Source organism: Rhodotorula paludigena (assembly GCF_050403205.1).
Source record: "Rhodotorula paludigena JCM10292 DNA, Rt_paludigena_JCM10292v1_ctg8, whole genome shotgun sequence".
NCBI classification, from domain to species: domain Eukaryota; kingdom Fungi; phylum Basidiomycota; class Microbotryomycetes; order Sporidiobolales; family Sporidiobolaceae; genus Rhodotorula; species Rhodotorula paludigena.
In genome coordinates, this window is record NW_027481450.1 from 185,674 (window position 1) to 203,694 (window position 18,021).

General features: G+C 65.6%; 7 protein-coding genes across 7 annotated transcripts; 4 read left to right on the forward strand and 3 right to left on the reverse strand.

Moving 5' to 3' along the window:
• Window positions 1-294: 294 nt before the first annotated feature.
• JCM10292_000128 (uncharacterized protein) lies at window positions 295-1,855 on the forward strand (the record flags this gene model as incomplete). Its single annotated transcript, XM_076647234.1, has 6 exons — window positions 295-375; window positions 439-454; window positions 509-571; window positions 625-1,265; window positions 1,335-1,497; window positions 1,560-1,855. The coding sequence occupies 6 exons, from the start codon at window positions 295-297 to the stop codon at window positions 1,853-1,855; spliced, it is 1,260 nt and encodes a 419-aa protein (XP_076507161.1).
• A 372-nt stretch (window positions 1,856-2,227) lies between these two features.
• JCM10292_000129 (F-box protein) lies at window positions 2,228-4,850 on the forward strand (the record flags this gene model as incomplete). Its single annotated transcript, XM_076647235.1, has 7 exons — window positions 2,228-2,458; window positions 2,573-2,841; window positions 2,904-3,237; window positions 3,302-3,390; window positions 3,447-3,550; window positions 3,617-4,479; window positions 4,557-4,850. 7 exons carry the CDS (start codon window positions 2,228-2,230, stop codon window positions 4,848-4,850), a joined length of 2,184 nt encoding a protein of 727 aa, XP_076507162.1.
• A 247-nt stretch (window positions 4,851-5,097) lies between these two features.
• Window positions 5,098-6,859, reverse strand: JCM10292_000130 (DMT family transporter; the record flags this gene model as incomplete). Its single annotated transcript, XM_076647236.1, has 6 exons — window positions 5,098-5,459; window positions 5,533-5,704; window positions 5,755-6,127; window positions 6,198-6,288; window positions 6,344-6,484; window positions 6,565-6,859. 6 exons carry the CDS (start codon window positions 6,857-6,859, stop codon window positions 5,098-5,100), a joined length of 1,434 nt encoding a protein of 477 aa, XP_076507163.1.
• Window positions 6,860-8,253: 1,394 nt separating this feature from the next.
• On the forward strand, window positions 8,254-9,458 carry JCM10292_000131 (uncharacterized protein; the record flags this gene model as incomplete). Its single annotated transcript, XM_076647237.1, has 2 exons — window positions 8,254-8,656; window positions 8,719-9,458. 2 exons carry the CDS (start codon window positions 8,254-8,256, stop codon window positions 9,456-9,458), a joined length of 1,143 nt encoding a protein of 380 aa, XP_076507164.1.
• Window positions 9,459-9,948: 490 nt separating this feature from the next.
• JCM10292_000132 (uncharacterized protein) lies at window positions 9,949-13,627 on the reverse strand (the record flags this gene model as incomplete). Its single annotated transcript, XM_076647238.1, has 3 exons — window positions 9,949-10,660; window positions 10,726-12,563; window positions 12,629-13,627. The coding sequence occupies 3 exons, from the start codon at window positions 13,625-13,627 to the stop codon at window positions 9,949-9,951; spliced, it is 3,549 nt and encodes a 1,182-aa protein (XP_076507165.1).
• Window positions 13,628-14,601: 974 nt separating this feature from the next.
• Window positions 14,602-15,756, reverse strand: TVP23 (Tvp23p; the record flags this gene model as incomplete). The annotated part of the gene is made up of 5 exons (XM_076647239.1): window positions 14,602-14,730; window positions 14,825-15,037; window positions 15,098-15,154; window positions 15,220-15,357; window positions 15,421-15,756. The coding sequence occupies 5 exons, from the start codon at window positions 15,754-15,756 to the stop codon at window positions 14,602-14,604; spliced, it is 873 nt and encodes a 290-aa protein (XP_076507166.1).
• A 359-nt stretch (window positions 15,757-16,115) lies between these two features.
• Window positions 16,116-17,766, forward strand: JCM10292_000134 (uncharacterized protein; the record flags this gene model as incomplete). Its single annotated transcript, XM_076647240.1, has 2 exons — window positions 16,116-16,461; window positions 16,526-17,766. 2 exons carry the CDS (start codon window positions 16,116-16,118, stop codon window positions 17,764-17,766), a joined length of 1,587 nt encoding a protein of 528 aa, XP_076507167.1.
• Window positions 17,767-18,021: the final 255 nt, after the last annotated feature.

Sequence of the window (18,021 nt, forward strand, 5' to 3'; positions counted from 1 at the left end):
TGGCGACGCGCACGAATCACCGTTGCAGGTCGTCCCAGTACGGGGCCACAGCCGGGCAGATCACCCCGCAGCCGCCCTCATTCTCGCGTGGCCTTTTAGCTCGTTAAGGGTGATTCAGGCGATCCCCCCTCGGGCAATCGGCCGCCGCTGTCGTTGCACGTCCGAGACTGCCCTCTTTTTTCGCGGGCAGCCTGCGCGACGCGAGGGTAGACGAGGGTGCGGCCCCTCCGCTCCTCTCGCCTCCTTGCTTGCTGTGGTTCTGGGCCCGTGTGCTTCGTCTTCCGCTTTCCTGCTATGTACGCTGCGGAGCGGCAGGCCGCTTGGACGAGCGAAGGAGCGATTCCGTTTCAGGCTGCCCCGCCTGCAGCGCGAACAGTGGGTCCTCCTTCCAGCTCACTCGCGTGCGGTACTGCAGCTGACTCTCTTCGCCATCGACAGATCTATAACTACACGAGTTAGTGATCCGCCGACCGATAAAACCCTAGGGCAAAACTGACCGCTCGCGCAGCGCCTGCCGGGTGCGAGCCGTACTACTCTCGCGCAGCGTCCCAATCCTACGCGGGCTCCTCGAGTGCGTCACTAGCTCGATTCAGCGACTGACGGTTGCTGACGACCGGCGTACAGCAACTCCCTACCCGCCGACATCGTGTAACTGCCATGAATGCCATTTCTCCAACGACGCATACGCACCGTCGACTTCGTACACCTACCGTGCTTCGACTCCGACAGCTGGTCTGTCCTACCCTTTCGACACCTATCAAGCGCAGCCGCAGCCAGGCCTTCAGGCGCCGCAGCCCGTCTATCGCTTGCCGCCGCGCCCTCTCAATTCGGCGTACAACACCGTCCTTCCGCCCGTACCATCCGGGATGACCCTCCCATCGCCGCCGATTGAGGATCGAATGCCACACCTGGCGCAGCTCCCAACCTACCAGTCGACCTGGTCGCCGGGCGAGCCGCCTGCGCAGATGCAGCTGCCGGAGCGGACAAGCTACTCGCGACCAATCTCCCGCGATCGTCCGTCAACGTCGTACCTTCCGCGAGCTTCGCCAGATTCGCCGCACCTTCGGGCGAACGCGTCGCTCGAACCGGTGCCGCTGCAGCGACGGCAGAGCTCTGGCTCGACAACGTATGAGACTGCTCTGTCACGACGCAGCTCGGCATTGAGCCTCAGAAGCCCGCTCGACAGCCCGTACGGCAGCGAGTACAGCTTCGGCGCAGAAGACCTGGACGAGCGAGCCGAGACCGCGACGCCGTTTGCGACCAAGGTGCGACCGCACAAACCTTCCCCGCCCGTTCAGCGCGGCATAGCTGACAACCAGCTGAGCTGTGCGCAGCTCAACTACCTCGTCAACAACCCGGATCTCGACGAGGTCATTCGCTGGGACGCCAGCGGGACCGCCTTCGTTTTCGCCCATTCCGCCGAAGCGCTCTCGTCAGCGCTCTCCCGCGTCTTTCGGCATGGGAACACGCATTCGTTCGTGCGGCAGCTCAACATTTGTCCGTCCAATTTCGTCTGTTGCCACGCTCCCGCTCGACTGATGTGCTGTCACATCCTTCAGACGACTTCAAGCGGCTCACCACGGTCGAGCTGCACAACGCCGTCGAGTCTTCCCGTCCTTTTGACTCGACCCTCACCTCTTCCGATTTTGCGGGCTTCTCCCACCCGCTCTTCTTCCGCGAAACGCCGACACGGCGATGCGACCTAGTTGCGCTCAAGCCCAAAATGGGCAAGAAACCGTCGTCCCGCAACCTCGCAGCCAAAACGGCCACCGCCGCCGCGGACAGCGCGAGCAGGACTCGCACTCTCCGCACCGAGGGCAAGGTCGGCGGTGGGATGAAGGGAAGGAAGGCGTGAAGCGCGCACCAGCAAACGCACCTTCGACCCGGCCATGCCCGTCACCCTCACTTCTATCCCTCACGACCTCACGACGACAGACACTATCCCAAGCTTGACTGCTTGACACGACTGTATAGACACCGCTTCAGTGAAACAGGACGACACTGGTTGTTGTTGAATTAGCTGTCGCGCGTCGGCAGCTGCGCGCAGGGCCCCCGAGAGTACTTGCGCCTCAGTAGACACGTTCCAGGTGCTTCCAACGGTGCAGTCTCAGCTCGGTAGCGACACCCGCGCGTGCGTTGTTGGCGCGTACGAACGCGTCTCTTCGCTTCCCACGCGCCTGCTTTCGCCTCTTCTGTCACCAGAGCCGCAGCGGAGACGCGCACAAGCATGGCAAAGCGCTACAGTACGACCACAGCCGCCGGCGAGGCTTTCGGCGGCGCCGTCGTCCCGCATGGAGGCTCCGGTTCTCCCGCACCTGATGAAGGCGCTCACGGCGGCTCGCCCGCGTCGGACGATCAGCCAAAGCCCAAGAAGGCGCGCTCGGCGATGAGCAAGGTCAAGGGGCGCAGGGGCGCCATGGCCGCGTTCAACTCGCTCCCGATTGATCTCCTCTTCGACGTGAGTCCCCCTGACGAGCGCGGTGCCGCGTCGAAGAGCATGACGAGAGAGCCAGAAAGACTCTTTGCATTGTGGAGTATGCTCGCCAGGTACTGACGCTTGGGCGCCCTGCAGATCTGCACCTATCTCGACCCGCAGGACCTCTTCGTCCTCAGCAACACGAATAAGGTCTTCCGCTCGATCGTCACGGGTCCGCACGCTCCGCCCCTCTGGATCGCAGCCCGCGAGCGCGTCGGTCTCCCCGAGCTCGAACTGCCGATGCCGGACCTCCAGTACGCCCAGCTGCTCTTCGGTCGCGGCTGCTCGTTCTGCGTGCGCAAGAACGCCGGCAAGGCAGACGTTTTCTACCGCGCCCGTATCTGCACTGCGTGTCTCAAGGAGCAGTACGTCCCCCGCAATTCAAGCTGTCTCTCGTTCCTGGCCCTGACGATTCCGCCCGGTGCAGCTTCGCGAACGGCGGCACGGGTCCCGGCTCGCAGGCGATTCAAAAGGCTGTCAACCATCGCTTGCACCCGCTGACGATGTCGATCGTCAATCACACCAACCCCGTCGTGCGCAACGGTGCCAGCGTCCGCATCGCCGAGGTCGTCAAGACGAGCGACGAGCTCTGGGAAAACTACCCAGAAGCCGCCGAGTCGTACGCCGAACAGACCTTCATCGCGATGTACCGCCTCGAACTCAGCATGGGCTCGTCCCAAGGCGAGCGCTGGAAGCCCGAGACGGACTTCCAGCACTGGTACTGCAAAGACATCGAGCCAGCTAGAACGGCGAGGCGCAAGGTGCGCACCGCGAAGCTCGCTGGCTTCGGTGCCGCACCCTACTTACCTCTCGCGGGCGCTGCAGGACGGCGAAGCGCTGCGTCGCTGGATTCAGCAGCAAGAGCAGGCCAAGGCCATGGACAAGGACGACATTCGCAGAATCCGCCGCGAAGAGTGCGTCGTCCTGCTTCCCCGCCTCGACGACTTTCTGCTGAACTGCTGTCACGCAGCATCGTGTCGCGCTTCAGGGCGCAGGGCTTTGGCGACCGCGACTTCAGCTACAAGTTCGACACCCACACGCTGGTCCGCAAGCCCGATCTGCTGACCGAGCGCAGTACGTCTGCCCTCGCATTCTGCTGGTCGGAACAGAACCTGATCTGCTCCGGTCATCTCCCTCCAGTGTGGCTCAAAATCGAACCGCCGCTCAGGGAGTTTCTTCTCACGACGCGGCGCGACCTGCGGCGTAACACGATCCAACAGCGCATCGGCGAGCTGCGCTGGCTCTCCCCGACTGCTCGTGACGAGGTCTCGCTTCTCGCCGATTTCTACCCTGCGCAGACCGTCGTCTCTGTCACGCCCACGTTCGGGGCCCTGCTTGCCGACGTCAGCGAGTACGTCGACCCCGTGCAGCTCTGGGCCGATAACAAGGCCGCAATCGTCTCCGAATTGGACTCGCTTGTCCGTTCGCGCATCGAGGAGATGCTGCGCACTCTCGCCAAGGTCTACGGCGACCTCAAGCGCGCGCGCAGCGATGACAAGGAGGACGACGCGATTGAGGGACTCAAGCCTTCGACGATCAACCTCCCCCGGCTCCCGTCCTTCATCCCGCGCACCGTCGACAAGCCGCTCGTCGCGACGGACGAGCAGCTCGTGACCTTTCTCAAGGATGCGACGCTGTCTATCTTTCGCTGCCCCAGTTGCAGATCGGTCGAGACGGGCTATACTGCGCTGAAGCACGCCGTCATGGGGCACTGCGGTGTTCACAATATGACCATGGTGAGCGAAGCGCAGTGGGCGCGCTGCGGGCAGGCGACGGAAAACTCGATCGAGACGAGCCCGGAGCTCCTCCTGCGCATCCTGTACCTCCGTCAACTCCACGCCGACACCAAGCTCGAGGCCCCGTCGCACACCGAGTCGCTTGAAGACGACGCCAAGCAGTACAAGGTAGAGATGGACGACGGCAAGAAGTTCGACGTCACATTCACGTGCTGTGCCAAGTACTACAACGCCATCTATCAGCGCATGGACCCTGTTCCCCGCGTTGTGCGTAGCGTCTCCCTCGGGTTTCCCTGCTCGCTGCAGTTTTGCGCCGACTGACGATTGCGTGACCGGGTCTACAGTTCCGCCACATCGAGACCTTCCACGGCGCCCCCGGCGAGTCCAAGGCTTCGCTGTCGACGTCGGCCGAGCATTCGCAGGCGTTCCGCAGCGCTATCCACACTGCGCGCATCATCGCCGGTGACGCGCCTGCGCCGGCGCCGTTCTACCCGATGGCAGACGGTTTCCCGTACATGTACGACTCGGATCCGTACGGCTACGACTCGGATCCGTATGGCTACGACTCGGACCCGTATGGCTACGACTCGGATGACGGCCTAAGGAGCGGTTACCGTGATGATTGCACGATCATGTGAATGGGACCATCTCTCCCACTCTGTGCTGTGACTCCTGCATTACCCCCGGCCCGCTTGCCCTCCCGCCGTTGTGCCCTCCTTTCGTCCGTACAGATTTGCATGAATGGACTCGACTTCCCTTTGCGACTTGTCCAACGACGCGAGCACGCGCTATGTCATGGGAAAACACGGATCTAAAGGCTACATCGTTGAGAAAGGCCGTCAAGGCTGCTAACAAAGTCGGGGAAGCTGTACAAGTCTAGCATCTCTAACGCTTATGCTCGCGAAGCATGCCATCCGACGCGTCGGTCCCCTCTTCCTCCCTCGCAAGCGGGTCGTACCCGCCGCTTCGCCCGCCGCCGCCCACAGCAGCTGGCGGGCCTACCATTCTCCCGGTCTGCGCCTCTGCCACGCTGCCTCCCGCTGCCGCGGGCTGCATGATACCCTGTGGCACCGCGACGGCGCCGCCCGCACTTGTGGACGAAGGAGATGCGGCCGCATGCGCCTTGTGTTCGAGCGCGATGCGGAGCGCACCGCCGATGATGATGGTTGCGCCGATGAGGGACCAGATGTCGGGCACGTGCGAGAAGAGGAAGTACTCTATCGCGAGGGTGAAGAGGAGGCCTGAGTCTGCGGAGTTGACAACGAACTTCGGTAAGCGAGTAGCCGGGTGGTTGAGAAGGTCGAGCGAATGAGGACGGACAGGTGGCGAGCGCGGCGCGGCCAGCTTTCTCCTTGATCAGGCCGAGGGTCATCAGTGCCTGGGCGGCGAAGCCGAGGACGCCAATGGGGACCAGAAGGGCAAAGAAGCGCGCGGTGAGGCGGAAGACTGGCGGAGAGTGGAATAGGAGCGGGTAGATGGCGCTGACCAGGACCTGCGGTGCTGCTTTAGCGAGTGAAACAGAACGCGGCAAAGGAGGCGCACCGAGTAGATGGAGAAGTAAGCGATAGAGTGGAGTGCGTTTGCGCGGGTCCCGATGTACCGAATAATGATGGAAATCGAGCTTGCAAAGACAACGCCCACGAGCACGACGGTGACCGCTCGAGCTCGCTCTTCCGGCGTCACCTCGTGACCGGGCACGTCGGGCGCCGCCTCGCTCGCAGAGAAGAGAAAGGTCGGCTTGGCGATGAAGACGGTGCCGGAGAGTGAGGCCAGACCGACAAGGAATTCGACCAGCGAGTAGGGTTCTCGCAAGATCAGAAATCCCATGAGACCGACGAGGATCGGCGAGACAAAGAAGAGGGTGGAAGTGTCGGCGAGAGAGAGGTACGAAAGGGCGTAGTAGTTCGAGAATAGCCTGCACACATTCGCGGTCGGTCAAAACTTGTCACAACATAGCCAGTAGAAAGCGGAAAGGTCCCGCGCACCCGAAGAATCCGAAGAAGCCGCGCATGGCAAGCAGCAGCCGCACGCCGGGTGGCCCCGCGAAAGGATTAGGATCGCCTGTCCAGCGCAGGTCTGCGAGAGAGCGTCAGCTCCATCTCGCCTTGCTGCCAGGACGTCTGTGACGCACAGGTATAGCAACCAAGCCAAGTAATCGACATGCGAACCACGATTAGCTCCCACACAGGAACTTCGACATTTTGCTGCAAGAGCTTGACGCAGGCGTTGACCGCCGAGAAGAGCAGCTGCGATCCCGCGATGAGTAGGATACCTTTGCGAAAGAGAGGAGAGGTCAGCGTCGGAATCCGGCTGCAGGCAGGGTAAGAGCGGTGCGAAAGGAGGAGAACGCACCTTCATTCCGGCTCACGAACGCTGCAACACCATGTCCCGACGCCAGCACTTGTCTCAATAGCGGTTGTCGAGACGACACGGGTGCATCCGCCTCGTATTGCTGCAATCGCCGCAAGCGATCGTCGGGCGACAGGGTCGAGACGAGCGAGTCGCCCAGAAGTGCGTCTGCAGAAGGGCGTACGCGATGCCCGCGCTTGAAGCCACTGGCTCGGCCGTCTACAAGCGTGTCTGCGTCGTCATCGTCCGAGTCTGAAGCGTATTCGGCAAGAGAGCGAATGCCATGCGGTGTCGCCATGGCGGCGCGAGGAGAGGCAAAGGGGGCGATGCGTTGCCCGAGCGGGCTGTCGTGCAGCTCGATCTTTCCCGAGCTGTCCTGCACGTCTCCCATGCACGTCTACCGGACCCGACGGTTGCCGTGAAGGACAGAGATGCCACCGGCCTGGCGACTCAAAGGCGGAGCCGACTTGGCTTCCTCACGCTCGCCGCACCGCTCGAACGAGCTGCAGTGGAGCGGAAGGGGACTCTGAAGTCACTAGCTACAGCATCCGCCACCCAGCAGTGCGGCGTCTTGCGTCGCTCGGCGCTCTCCACTTCCCCCCACTTGACGACGTCCTCACTCGGATGCCCTCGCCCTACATCGCTTGCTCACGTGGAGCAGTCCTGCCTGAGCAAACATCACCTCGGGCGCTGCCAGAACGAACATCACGGCTGCCGCGCACCCGTTGCTCCTCACGGCGATGTGGGGGAGGGCGGCAGCGAGGTCGGGTTCGTCGCTTCGCCCGCTAGGTGCGCAATGGTCAGGACTGTAATTTCGCGCTGAACAGGAACCCCGCACTACTGGCCTCTGCGCGCACGAGACGCACAGACGCGTTGGTCTCAGATTCTCCTCGAGTACTGTACATCCTCAGAGTCAACCTCAATCCAGGGATCGGCTGGCTACGGCTGCGCAATGCTGCTTCCACTGCGTTGGGCCTCCATCTACGGTACAGACGTCGCTTTTGGCACAATGGCGACCCGACCCGGCGCTACGCTTTCTTTCGCGTGAGAATTTTGGCGCACACCACGCGCTCGGTTGAGCTCTCGCTCGGCCAGCTCCACGCTCCTCCACGCTCCCGCTCTCGCTCTTTGCTGCCTTGGCGGGGCGATCAGGTCAGCAGCGGGTCCGGGAGGATTCCATTTTGGAGTGCGCTCGCGAGCCTTTGAGCCGTCCATCTCGTCCACAGGCGCCTGACATGTTCGAAGTGCTTTCTACTGATGCATGCTGCTCAGTGACATACCGGAACAGCCTGAAAAGTCCACGACGGGACAACGCATCCGTATGGGTGAGAAGGGAATGTGCGGACGCTGGGATGCGAGATGAAGCAGTGGACAGGCCGTCGAACGAGTTCAGCATAAGGCGGTCGTACAGAGTGGCCAGCTGGAGTCGCGGTCAAGGAGTGCCAGGCAAGCAGGGCACGCTGCGATGCGCCGCGAGCTCTTCTTATCCTGTATCACGTGAGAGCGGGCCCACCCTAGCCGCATACGCGCAAGCTGGCTCATTCGCGCTGGTGTTCGCGGTTGTGAGCGTCGCGGGAAAACCTCGTGCGCACCGTACAGCTCAGGAGGACGCGGGACGTCGCTGACCTCGGGCGACTTCATCGCTCTCGAGGCTCTCGCTCTGTCCCCTCACTCTGCAGCAGAACCCAGGCCATGCGGGTCGGGGCATTGCTACTGTGCACTTTCTCTGTGCTACCTCTCGCCCTCTGCGAAGCTCCGCCGCCGCCGACAGCCCTCCATGATGCCCTCTCGTCGGCGGTGCTTCCGCCCGTCCAAGCACGCGACCTCCCGCCCGTAGATGCCGACTCGTGGGCTTTGCTACTCGAGCAAGCTCGTCAAGCGGTACAACGAGAGTCCTCGGCCCCGGAGCAGCCCGAGGGTGTGCGTGTCGTGCGCGAGACGTTCTTCGTCCCCGTCGGACCGAAGGTGGGGGGCTCGCCGGCACGCTCAGCTGGGCCCGAAGGCGCAGTGAGGAACATGTCACCAGTTCAAGAAGCGCGGGTAATTGCGCCGGAGGAGGCTGCCGACATTGTAAGGACGGTCAGCAAGCTACGAGGTGAATCGTCCTTTCGCCCCGGTACGATTGCGCCGCACAGGCTGACACTCGTTGAGTTGCAGTCCTGCGGCCGCTTTTCACCTACGCGATTCACCACCCTCTCCGCTTCCTCGGATCCTACGTCCTCCTCCCGCTCCTGCACCTCCTTCTCTCGCTCCTCTCGCTCCTCGTCTCTCTCGTCCTCGCGCTCCTCACCACGCTCCTGTCCCCGGCGACCTTCCTCTATTCGACCTTTGTCCTCGTGCCCATCTCCGCCGCATCCTCCTTCGCGAGCGCGACCGCGCCAATCTGGTACGCGCTCCTCGCCGCCCTCGCCGCCGGCACCCTCGGCGGCGCGCTCGCCGGGCTCGTTGCCGCGCGCCCCGCACGCAGCGCGATCGACGGCGCACTCGCGCGCGGGAGGAGGGGGCTGAGGTGGCTCGGCGTGCTGCCGAAAGAGCAGGACGCCGCGAGGGGTGGGTACGGGCCGGGCGCGACGCTCGAGCGTGCGAGTGAGAAGGCGCGTGGGAAGCGCCGCGCAGCTCTGAGTGAGCAGGGGTCTAGCTCGGGATACGAGGAGGTGCGCGATTTTGACGAGGAGACGGATGGCGACGTCAAGCCGTTTCGCTCGTCGTCTGCGAGGCTCGAGCCGCTTTTGCGCCGTGCAGCTGCGCGCGGGCGGTACGAGCGCGCTTGTGCGCAAGCAGAGGACGCGTCCGACGAGAATGACGAAGGAGGGGATGCTTGGGGATCTAGCGAGGAGAACGACGCGGCCGCTTCGCAGGAAGCGGCAGGATGGAGGGGTCGCAAGGTCGATTGGTAGCTTCGTACGCTGTACTCATCACTCTGTTGTGCTCTCAGGGACTCGCGAAAGACAAGGGACAGAGTGGAGAACCGGCTCTCGTATGGTATGTGCAAGGACTGGACGCGCGGGAGCGAGAGACGACGATTCGGGAACGCATGAGGGGAGATATGCTGCAGACGGCGAGTGACCACCGGGAATGGAGAGAGAGAGTGAGGCGCGAGAGATGCGAAAGAGAGTGCAAAGAGGAGGAAGGGCTGAAGCTATTAACGTACGGCGAGAGAAGGCGGAGCGAGGCGAGGAACATGTGAGGCGAGGGCGGGTATGCGGGAGAATGAACGGATGAGGCGAAGGCGAGACAAGAAGCAACAACGAGCGAGGCGAGACACGACGACGGGAAGACGAGGGTATCGTATGTGGCGGGTGATGGTGGATGTGAAGGTGACTGAGGAAGTTGATTCCGATGCGGGAGAGCTGAATGTACATGCGGTGTGAAAGGTGACGCTGGTGCTCAGACGTCGATGCCGAAGGGGGAGAAGGCGCCGGCGTACTGGCCCGGAGTAAGCGGGCCCGGTGTGTGGCTTCCGACTCCTCCACCGCCGCCCCCGCCGCCACCACCGCCACCACCGCCAACGAAACCGCTCGACGCGGCGAAGGGGGACGATGACGGCATTTGCGAGATGGGCGGCGAGCGCATCGGCGGAGGAGGGTAGGCCGTCTCGCCGTAAATGGGGTCGGGCGGTCGACGGTGCGGGTCGAACCCAATCGGCTCGAAAGACGGCACCGTGGGTCCTCCAACGGGCGAGCCCACGAAGGACGACGGGGCAAAACCGAGAGGTGGGCCTTGCGACGAAGGAATGCCTCCCTGCTGTTGCGGCTGCTGCTGCGCGAGCGGGTTCGACGGATCGAGCGGCGGCGGGTTGCCCGAGGGCAGACCGTTCGAGCGCACGCCGAGCGGGTTCTTCGAGTAGCTGAGGCGGATCCCGCCCTTGACGAGCCCGCCGAGGGTGTGCCCGTACAGCTCTTGCATGGCGCGCGTCGCATGCGGCGTGTCGACAAACTCGACGAAGACGATCGGACCGTTCGACTTGTAGCGGAACTGGAGGCGCTTGTAGCCCGGGCAGCGCGAGAAGGCGTTGCGCAGGCTGTCCTCGAGGTGCGACGCCGAGAAGGGCCCGGTGAGCGAGGGCAGGACAGCCGGTAAGCCGCCGACATAGAGCGTGCTGCGGGACGAAATAGGGTCAGTCAAGTCAACTCAGCGATAGGCTGTAAGGGATCAAGTGCTCACTTTTTGGGCGCGTTCATGTCCGCGGGGTTCTGCGTCCTCGGCACCCCTCCAAGCGGCGACGCGAAGCCAAGCTGCGGCGAACCGAGCGGGTGCATCGCCGCCTGCCTCGCCGTCGGGACCGCAGTCGCGCCGAGCTGCGGCGAGAGTGGCGCCGCGCCCGGGCCGGGGCTCGTGTACGTCGAGTAAGGGCCCGCGGCGGCCGTGGAAGACGCGTACGATGCCTCGCGCGTGTGCGCGCCAAACGCGCCGGGCAGGCCCTCGTCGAGCTGCTGCAGGAGACCGCGCTGCCCGACAAAGGCGCCCGCTCCGTTGCTGGCAGCGCCGGCGCCGAGTGCGGCGGCACGGTGAGGCGGCGAGGCGGACGCTGCCGAGGCGGGTCCGGCGCCATACCCACCGAGCACGCCCGGGGCGTCGAGCTCGTAGTAGTCGCGGCCGGGCACGCGCGAAGCGAGCGACTGGAACGCGTCGTGCACGGCGCCGAGCGTATCGACCGCCTGCTGCTGCTGCTCGGCGCGAGCCGGAGCAACGGCGCTGCTCGCAGCGGCAGCAGCACTCTGACGAGCAATCTCGGCAAGGACTGCGGGGTTGAGGTTGCTCGTCTGCGCGAGCTTGGCGAGCGTCGAAGCGTCGAGCGCCGAGAGCGGGATCGAGGGACCGGATCCGCCCATCGTCGTCGCGGCAGTCGTGGCCGCGAGAGCGACACTCGCAGCCGTCTCGGACACATTCGAAGACTGCGCGACAGGCGTGCCCGTGCGCTGTGGCGTGAACGCCGCCCTCCCGATCTGTTCCTGCGCCGCCACACCTCCCGACGACGTCGACGAGGGCGTGACCGGGCCGAGAATGGTGCGCTTCGTGTGGAGGTTCTTCTTGGCCATCTCGGCCTTGAGCACACTCCCACGCTCGGCGTCGACCTTCTTGCCCGAGATGCGCTCGACCGCATCGAGCGCCTGCTGCCGCGTGCTGAAGCGCGCAAAGCCGATGATCTGCCTCCGCGCTGCGGCGGCGGCCGCAGCAGACGCAGAGGTCGACGACGCCGTGCTCCCGTTCACGCTTGTCCCGCTGCTCAACGACGCGCCCGACTCGCCGGCCGCGGCAGCGTCGCGCGCGAACGCGACTTGGTCCTTGGAAGGCAGCGCCGGGTTCAGGTGCGGGGGCAGACCTGGGAGCGGCGGGAACGCCTCGAGCGGGAGCGGCGCGCCGGTCGAGGCGGGCTCCTGCTGCTCGGCGGCGAGGTCGCTCCCGGCAACGCTGGCCGGCCCGCCGGCGCTCGCTGCGCTCGAAGGAACCTCGCCGCGCGCTGCGGCGGTCGCGAGCGGGACCTTGAGCGCGGCGGCCTCGAACCCGTCGGCAAAGACAAACATGTTCTGGAACTCGCGCTCGTGCATGTCGTCGGGGAAACCGATGACGAATATGGTCGAGACATCGCCACCGATGTTGAGGTCCGAGGGCAGCGCGCCGCCGGCTTCGGTGCTCGACGAGCCGGAACCAGTGCCGGGCGGGGGCGGGGGCGCACGCTCGACGTAGCCCGAGCGGACGTAGCCGGCACGGTCGACGTGGATCTCGCCCGCCCGCAGAGGCTGACGCGTCGGGACAAAGATGCCGCCGCCGTCGCGCGAGCCCGACTCGCTCATCGGCTGAGACGTCGCAGGCGAGTCGGCCGCGTAAGCGAGCGAGGGCGTGAACCCGTGCGAGGCGTACGACGAGGAGAAGAGCGGAGTCTGCTGTTGGAGCGTCGACGAGGAGGACGGAGTGAAAGAGGATGGCGAGGTGAGTGTCGGGAAGGCGCGCTGCTGAGCTTGCGAGGCAAATGTCGAGGACGCAGCCGAGTTCCAGCTCGCCTATACGAGGTGGCGCGTGTCAGCAATCAGTGCAGGGTACAACAGAGAGGCGTGGAAAGACGCACCTCACGTTCCCTCGCGGCGCGTTCCGCAAATCCACCCGAGATGCCTACCGACCACGGCGTCACCGTCGCGACCTGCGCCGTTCCCTGCGTCCTCTGCGCCGCGGGCGCAAAGGGCGCGACGAGCGGGCTGAGCGGGCTGCCGATCGCGGTCGCGGACGACTGGCGCGAGGCCGAGTGCGAGTGCGAGTGCGGCGGCGGCGGGTTGCTGAGCAACGAAGGGTTCGAGGGCGGGGACGAGAGCGGTGGGGTCGGGAGGGCCGAGCCGAGGCGCATCGAGGTCAGGTGCATCCAGCGCTCGTCGTCGTCGTCGTCGTCGCCCTCGTCGTGTCCATGGTGCAGACGGTGCGGCTCGTCGATCTCACCGTCGCCCTCGTACAGCTCGGCGACGCCCGCTCTCGGGCTCGCCGAGAAGCCCAATCCCTGCACGCGGCGCTTGTCGTCCTCGTTGCTCGACGGCGGCGAGACGCTCGTCCCGCTCGTCGTCGCGCTGAGGTGGCTCGGCCGCGGTCCGAGGAGGTCGTCGTAGTCGAACGCGGCGGCCGAGTTAAAGCTCGACGGCGCGTAGAGCGACTGGTGGTGCAACCGCGGCGAGGGGAATGCGTGCGGGTGGGTGGACGACGAAGCCGACGAGAGGGCGCTCGGCGGGCGCGCGTGCGTCATCGGTGGCGACGTCGCGGCGGCGGAAGAAGGGTTGGAGCGGACGGGCGAGACGGCAGAGGAAGGAGGGGAGGCGAGCGGACGGCTCGACGGCGCGCCCGCTTCGTGACTGGGATCGAGCGGAGCATCCGCGCGGGTCCTTGCCGCCGCGCTGAGGCGGCTGCTCCTCCCGCTGGCGCTCCACCGGCCCGACCCCTCGTCCCCGTCGTCGTGCATGCCGTGGACGCCGTGGCTCGCGGCCCAGGGCGACGCGGCGGGCGAACGCGGCGGTGGCGGTGGATGCGCCTGATCGGGTCTCGCCGACGGCGCACGCGAGTGCGGGTGGCTCGGCGGCGACTGCATTGGTGCGCGGGCGGTCAACAGAGCGTGTGCGAGTCTGGCAGACAAGGGCGCGGCGCGCGCGCGGGGCGGACAAGGGCCCGACGCGGCGAGAGGAGACGACGGCGGCGGACGGGGGCCGTGCGGGCGGCGGCGACTGGCTGCTCGCGGCGGGCGGGTCAGTGCGTGGCACTGGCTGGGTGCACACAGTCTCCGGGAGCGGGCCTCACTTGTCCCCGTCGCTGTCGAGGCCAAGTCAGCCCCGAAGAGGCAAGCGAGCCACCCTCTGGACGAACGCGGTCCCTGCGCTCACTCGGCCTGGCGGTCTGCTGCTCGGCGGGCGTGCCCGTGCAGGCAGTGCGGCCCTCGGGCGGGTGCTGGGCGGGTGCACGCGCGAGCGCACGGGGCGGCGAGGCGCAGGCGACGCGGCTCGGCGAGGGGCGTCAACAAAGGCGGCGCGGGCGGGCGGGCGCGCGCTGGGGCAGCGTGAGAGCGAGTCGGGCGTGCAGCTGTGCTCGTGCTGGCCCCTCGTGGACGCGCCAGACGCGTCAGGGCGCGACGAGGCGGTGCTGGGTGAGTGTAAGCGCCGCGATCGTCCCCTCGCCAGACAAAGTGGAGCGCAGTCACCCCGCCCTGTCCCGCCGCGCACCGCCCTCGGGCGAGCATCGGAGCACTTCTCGGGTTAGCCAAAGTGCTCAGCATCGCGATGAGCAAAGCCCCGCACCCCCGCGAGCCGTGCAGCGAGAGCGAGCGCCGCGCGAAGGGCAAGAGGGAAAGAGCGGAGCTGCATTTTCTCGCTAGACCCGCCCGTGCGGGGTTCTAGAGACTCGTGCAGGGACCTGGACGAAGGCACTCTCGCACTCCTGCGCTCAGGATTGCGCTTAAAGGCGCGCTCTCTTGGAACTCTGCCGCTGCCCCTTTACTCTCCTCTCTCCCGCGCACCCGGAAATGCGTGTAACTGCACTGCACCTCTGACCCTCCGGGCAGCACGTTGTTCCTCACGAGAAGAAGCGGCTGTACGCGCTGCTCGCGAGACCCGACACGATCGACCCGCCGAGGCCGCCAACCTGCCCGAGCATGCCGCCGGCAGCCATGCCCGTCGCCCATCGTCGCTTGGCGTCGCGGTCCTGCGGGAGACGGGGCGCACGAGGTCAGTTGGCGTTCTGTGGTGCTCGTGGAGCCAGAGAGAGGGCCCGCGCGAGCGGCGAGACCGCGAGGAACAGGAGCATACCGCTGAACAGGAGACGAGCGCGAGCCAAAAGTCAGCGAGACGCGCTTGTGAATTTCCCCCTCTGACAAAGGTGAAGACCCACCGTAGGTGTACCCCCACGTGTTGGTGAGGTTGAAGACGAGCGCGAGCATGACGATTGGAAGGAACGAAAGGTTGAACTTGAGGATGCCGATCACGAGGAGCAGCACCCACGCGACGGGGAACTGCACGGCGGAAGATTCGAGTCAGCGCGAGCCATCGGGACGCTTCTGGCGAGGACGCACGCTGTACATGGCGATCCAGAACATCTTGGCGTCGACGGCGTTCGCAGGCTGGTCCGGCTGCGCGCGGCGGTTGATCCTGGTGAGTGGAAGCGTGCGACAGGATGTAGTCTCGCAAGACGCACGCTGCGGCTCTCAAACACCCAGTACGATGTGCCGTCCTCGTCGACCTGGTTCCAGAAGCGCAGGCCGACGAGCACACGACCCGAGACGTTTCGGACAGTCCAGAAGTCGAGCGAGAGGAGGACGACAACGAGGACCGTCTGCGGAGCGCGCGCAACTCGATGAGACTGCACTTTCAGCGCGAGTGGAGAGGCAAGACGTACCGAAAAGACGTAAGACGACGAGAAGAAGCCGCAGAGAAGGTAGGTTGCGATGGCAGCGCAGCGGAAGGCGTACAGGAAGAAGAGGGCGACGGGATGCGCGCTCTGCTTCCAAATCGAGTCCTGTGCGCTGGCCTGTTCGCTGCTGAGCCCCTGCACGGGGACGCTGCCGCGGCTGGAGGGCGGCGGGGGCTGGAGCGGGGTGGTGCTGCCCGGCGGAGGCGGGTGGCCGGACGGGTGATGGACGCGTCCCTGCTCTGCGTCGGACACGTCGGCGGTGATGCTGCCCTCGAGGCTGCCGAGGAGGTTGTTGCTCGACGACGACGGGTTGTAGGCCATCGCTGGACGAGGTGGGGGTGGTGCGAGCAGCGGCGAGGCGAGCGGAGGGCGGCGCGAGTAGCTCAGGGTCTCGTACAAGTGTAGCTCGGGATGCAGCGCACGCGTTCGGCGAGTCTGGCGCGAATGGGCAAGAATCGACGACCGCCAGCACCACGACGCACCGCGACGGCGACGAAGAAACAACTCTACGCAGAGAGCACTGGAGAAGCTTTCAGATACAGTGCGAAGTAGTCGCACGGCCAGTAAGCCTGTCTAGAATCCACACTGCGTTGTTCTGCAGTTCGTCGCCTCGCGTCTTCACCGCCTCACGAAGCTCGACTCTGTCCCACACGCTCGCTCGCCTCCGTAGAGCTGCAGCGATGGCTCACCTGCGAGGAACAGGTCTGCTCAGATCAGCAGGCGCGCCCGTAGCCTCGAGCTCGCGCTGCATCCCTCCGCCGCTCGCTCGCTCGTACTCCGCTCCGCGCCAGCGCAGCTGGGACGCTCAGGACGACACGCCGCATCACTCTCGCGGGGACGAGCGCTCGTGGAGTCCGCCCGTGCGCTCGGGCGAGGGCGGCTTCAAGCCGAAGAAGGAGCGGTCCAAGATTGTCCATCCGCCGCCAACTCCCGACCAGCTCGAACGGTATCGCCAGGAGCGCGTGCGCAGGGCAGAGCGCCTCGAGCGCAAGGACTTGACTGCTCAGCTCACCGAGACCAAGACCTGTGCGTCGGCCCGTCCGGGTGCCCGTCATGCCTGCTCCCGCTCACCTCTCCTCGTCTTGCACAGACATGGGCGGTTTCACGCAGCCTCGCCACCTGCAGTACCTCACGACGCTCGACCCGACGCGCAAACCCAAAGACTCGTACGACGTCCGCGTCGGCGAGTCGCGCACCCGGCCCGCCGCCGAGGCGTACGAGCCGCACACTGTCTACCTCGCCGTGACCCGGTACCCGGTGCGGTGGGGCCACGGGCGCGCGACGCGCCGCGAGGTGTTCGGCGGGTACTGCAAGGAGAGCGAGCTCGAGGAGCGCTTCAGGGCGCTCAACTATGGCACGTGGGCCGAGGAGCGCACCGACTTTGTCAAGCTTCGGCACGGCCGCCCGAAGGAACCCGTCGTGACCCCGGCGCACTGGGCTTGCCTGTCAGAGAGCAAGGAGTATATCGATCTCGCCGTCCTGCCCGGCTCGCCAGAGGAGCGAGCGCTCCTCAACAGGTCGTCTGGGCGACTCATCACTTCGCTCATGAAGGAGCGCAAGCGCCTCGTCGCCGCGTTCGAGGCCGATGCCGACCCGTCAGAACCAGCCAAGGCGTCGCATGCACAGACGCTTGCCGACCTCGACAAGGAGTTGACCGACCTCAGGTCGCAGCTCCACCCTCCCGTCACCGAATGGACGCGCCCCGATCCCCCGCACCTCTCGCCTCCGCTCGTCGTCCCCTTCGTCACCGCCACCCTGCCCACGCGTCCGCTCGCGGCGACCGTCGCGCGCCTCAGCAAGGGCCACCAGCGCGGCCTGCCCTTCATCGCGTCGGTCCCGAACACGGACCGCAAAGACGGGCCGGCGCTGTTCCGGCGCCTGCTGCGCATGCGCACGAACCGCCTGCAGCAGGTCTCGCGCGAGCTCCTGTTCAAACTCGAGGGGCACGCGGGCGGGCTCATGGGCCTGCGCATGAGCCCCGAGGACCGCGGGCGCGGTATCGAGGGCGAGGGGCTCGGCGAGACGATCGCCGCGCCCGAGAGGGGGTGGATCGAGTACAGCTGGCTCGACGACGCGAGTACGTGCTGGGACGGGATCGCGCGCGACGAGTACCTCGCGTCGTGGGAGGACATGGCGAGCGCGAAGAAGGGCCCGGCACGCGCTGAAGACGGCAAGTGGGTCACGCCGCACCCGCTCGTGAAGGCACCGTCCGTTGCACCCGACGAACGCGCGGAGTCTGTCGTTACGGAGGACAGGTCCATGCTTGCGGCGGAGCAGACAGACGTGAACGCGATGATGGAGGCGGTCGAGCCGGCTTCGGCGAGCGCATAGACTCTGTACTTCCGTGTTGATGTATCTCCCCACCTCGCCTCTCTCATGCATTGCTACAGCACCCACAAGTTCTCCTCGGCAATCGCGCGAGGGAAGGGAACAACCGAGACCTTTGCTTGGGGCCTGCACTGCCGTACTATCCACTTTGCACAACATGGAAGACTGTCGAGTCCCTCGTAAGTCTGAATCTGCTGGGTTTGCTGAAGAAAGGGCTGAGGGGAGGAAAGGAGAGAAGAGGGCGTGAGAAGTGTCTGT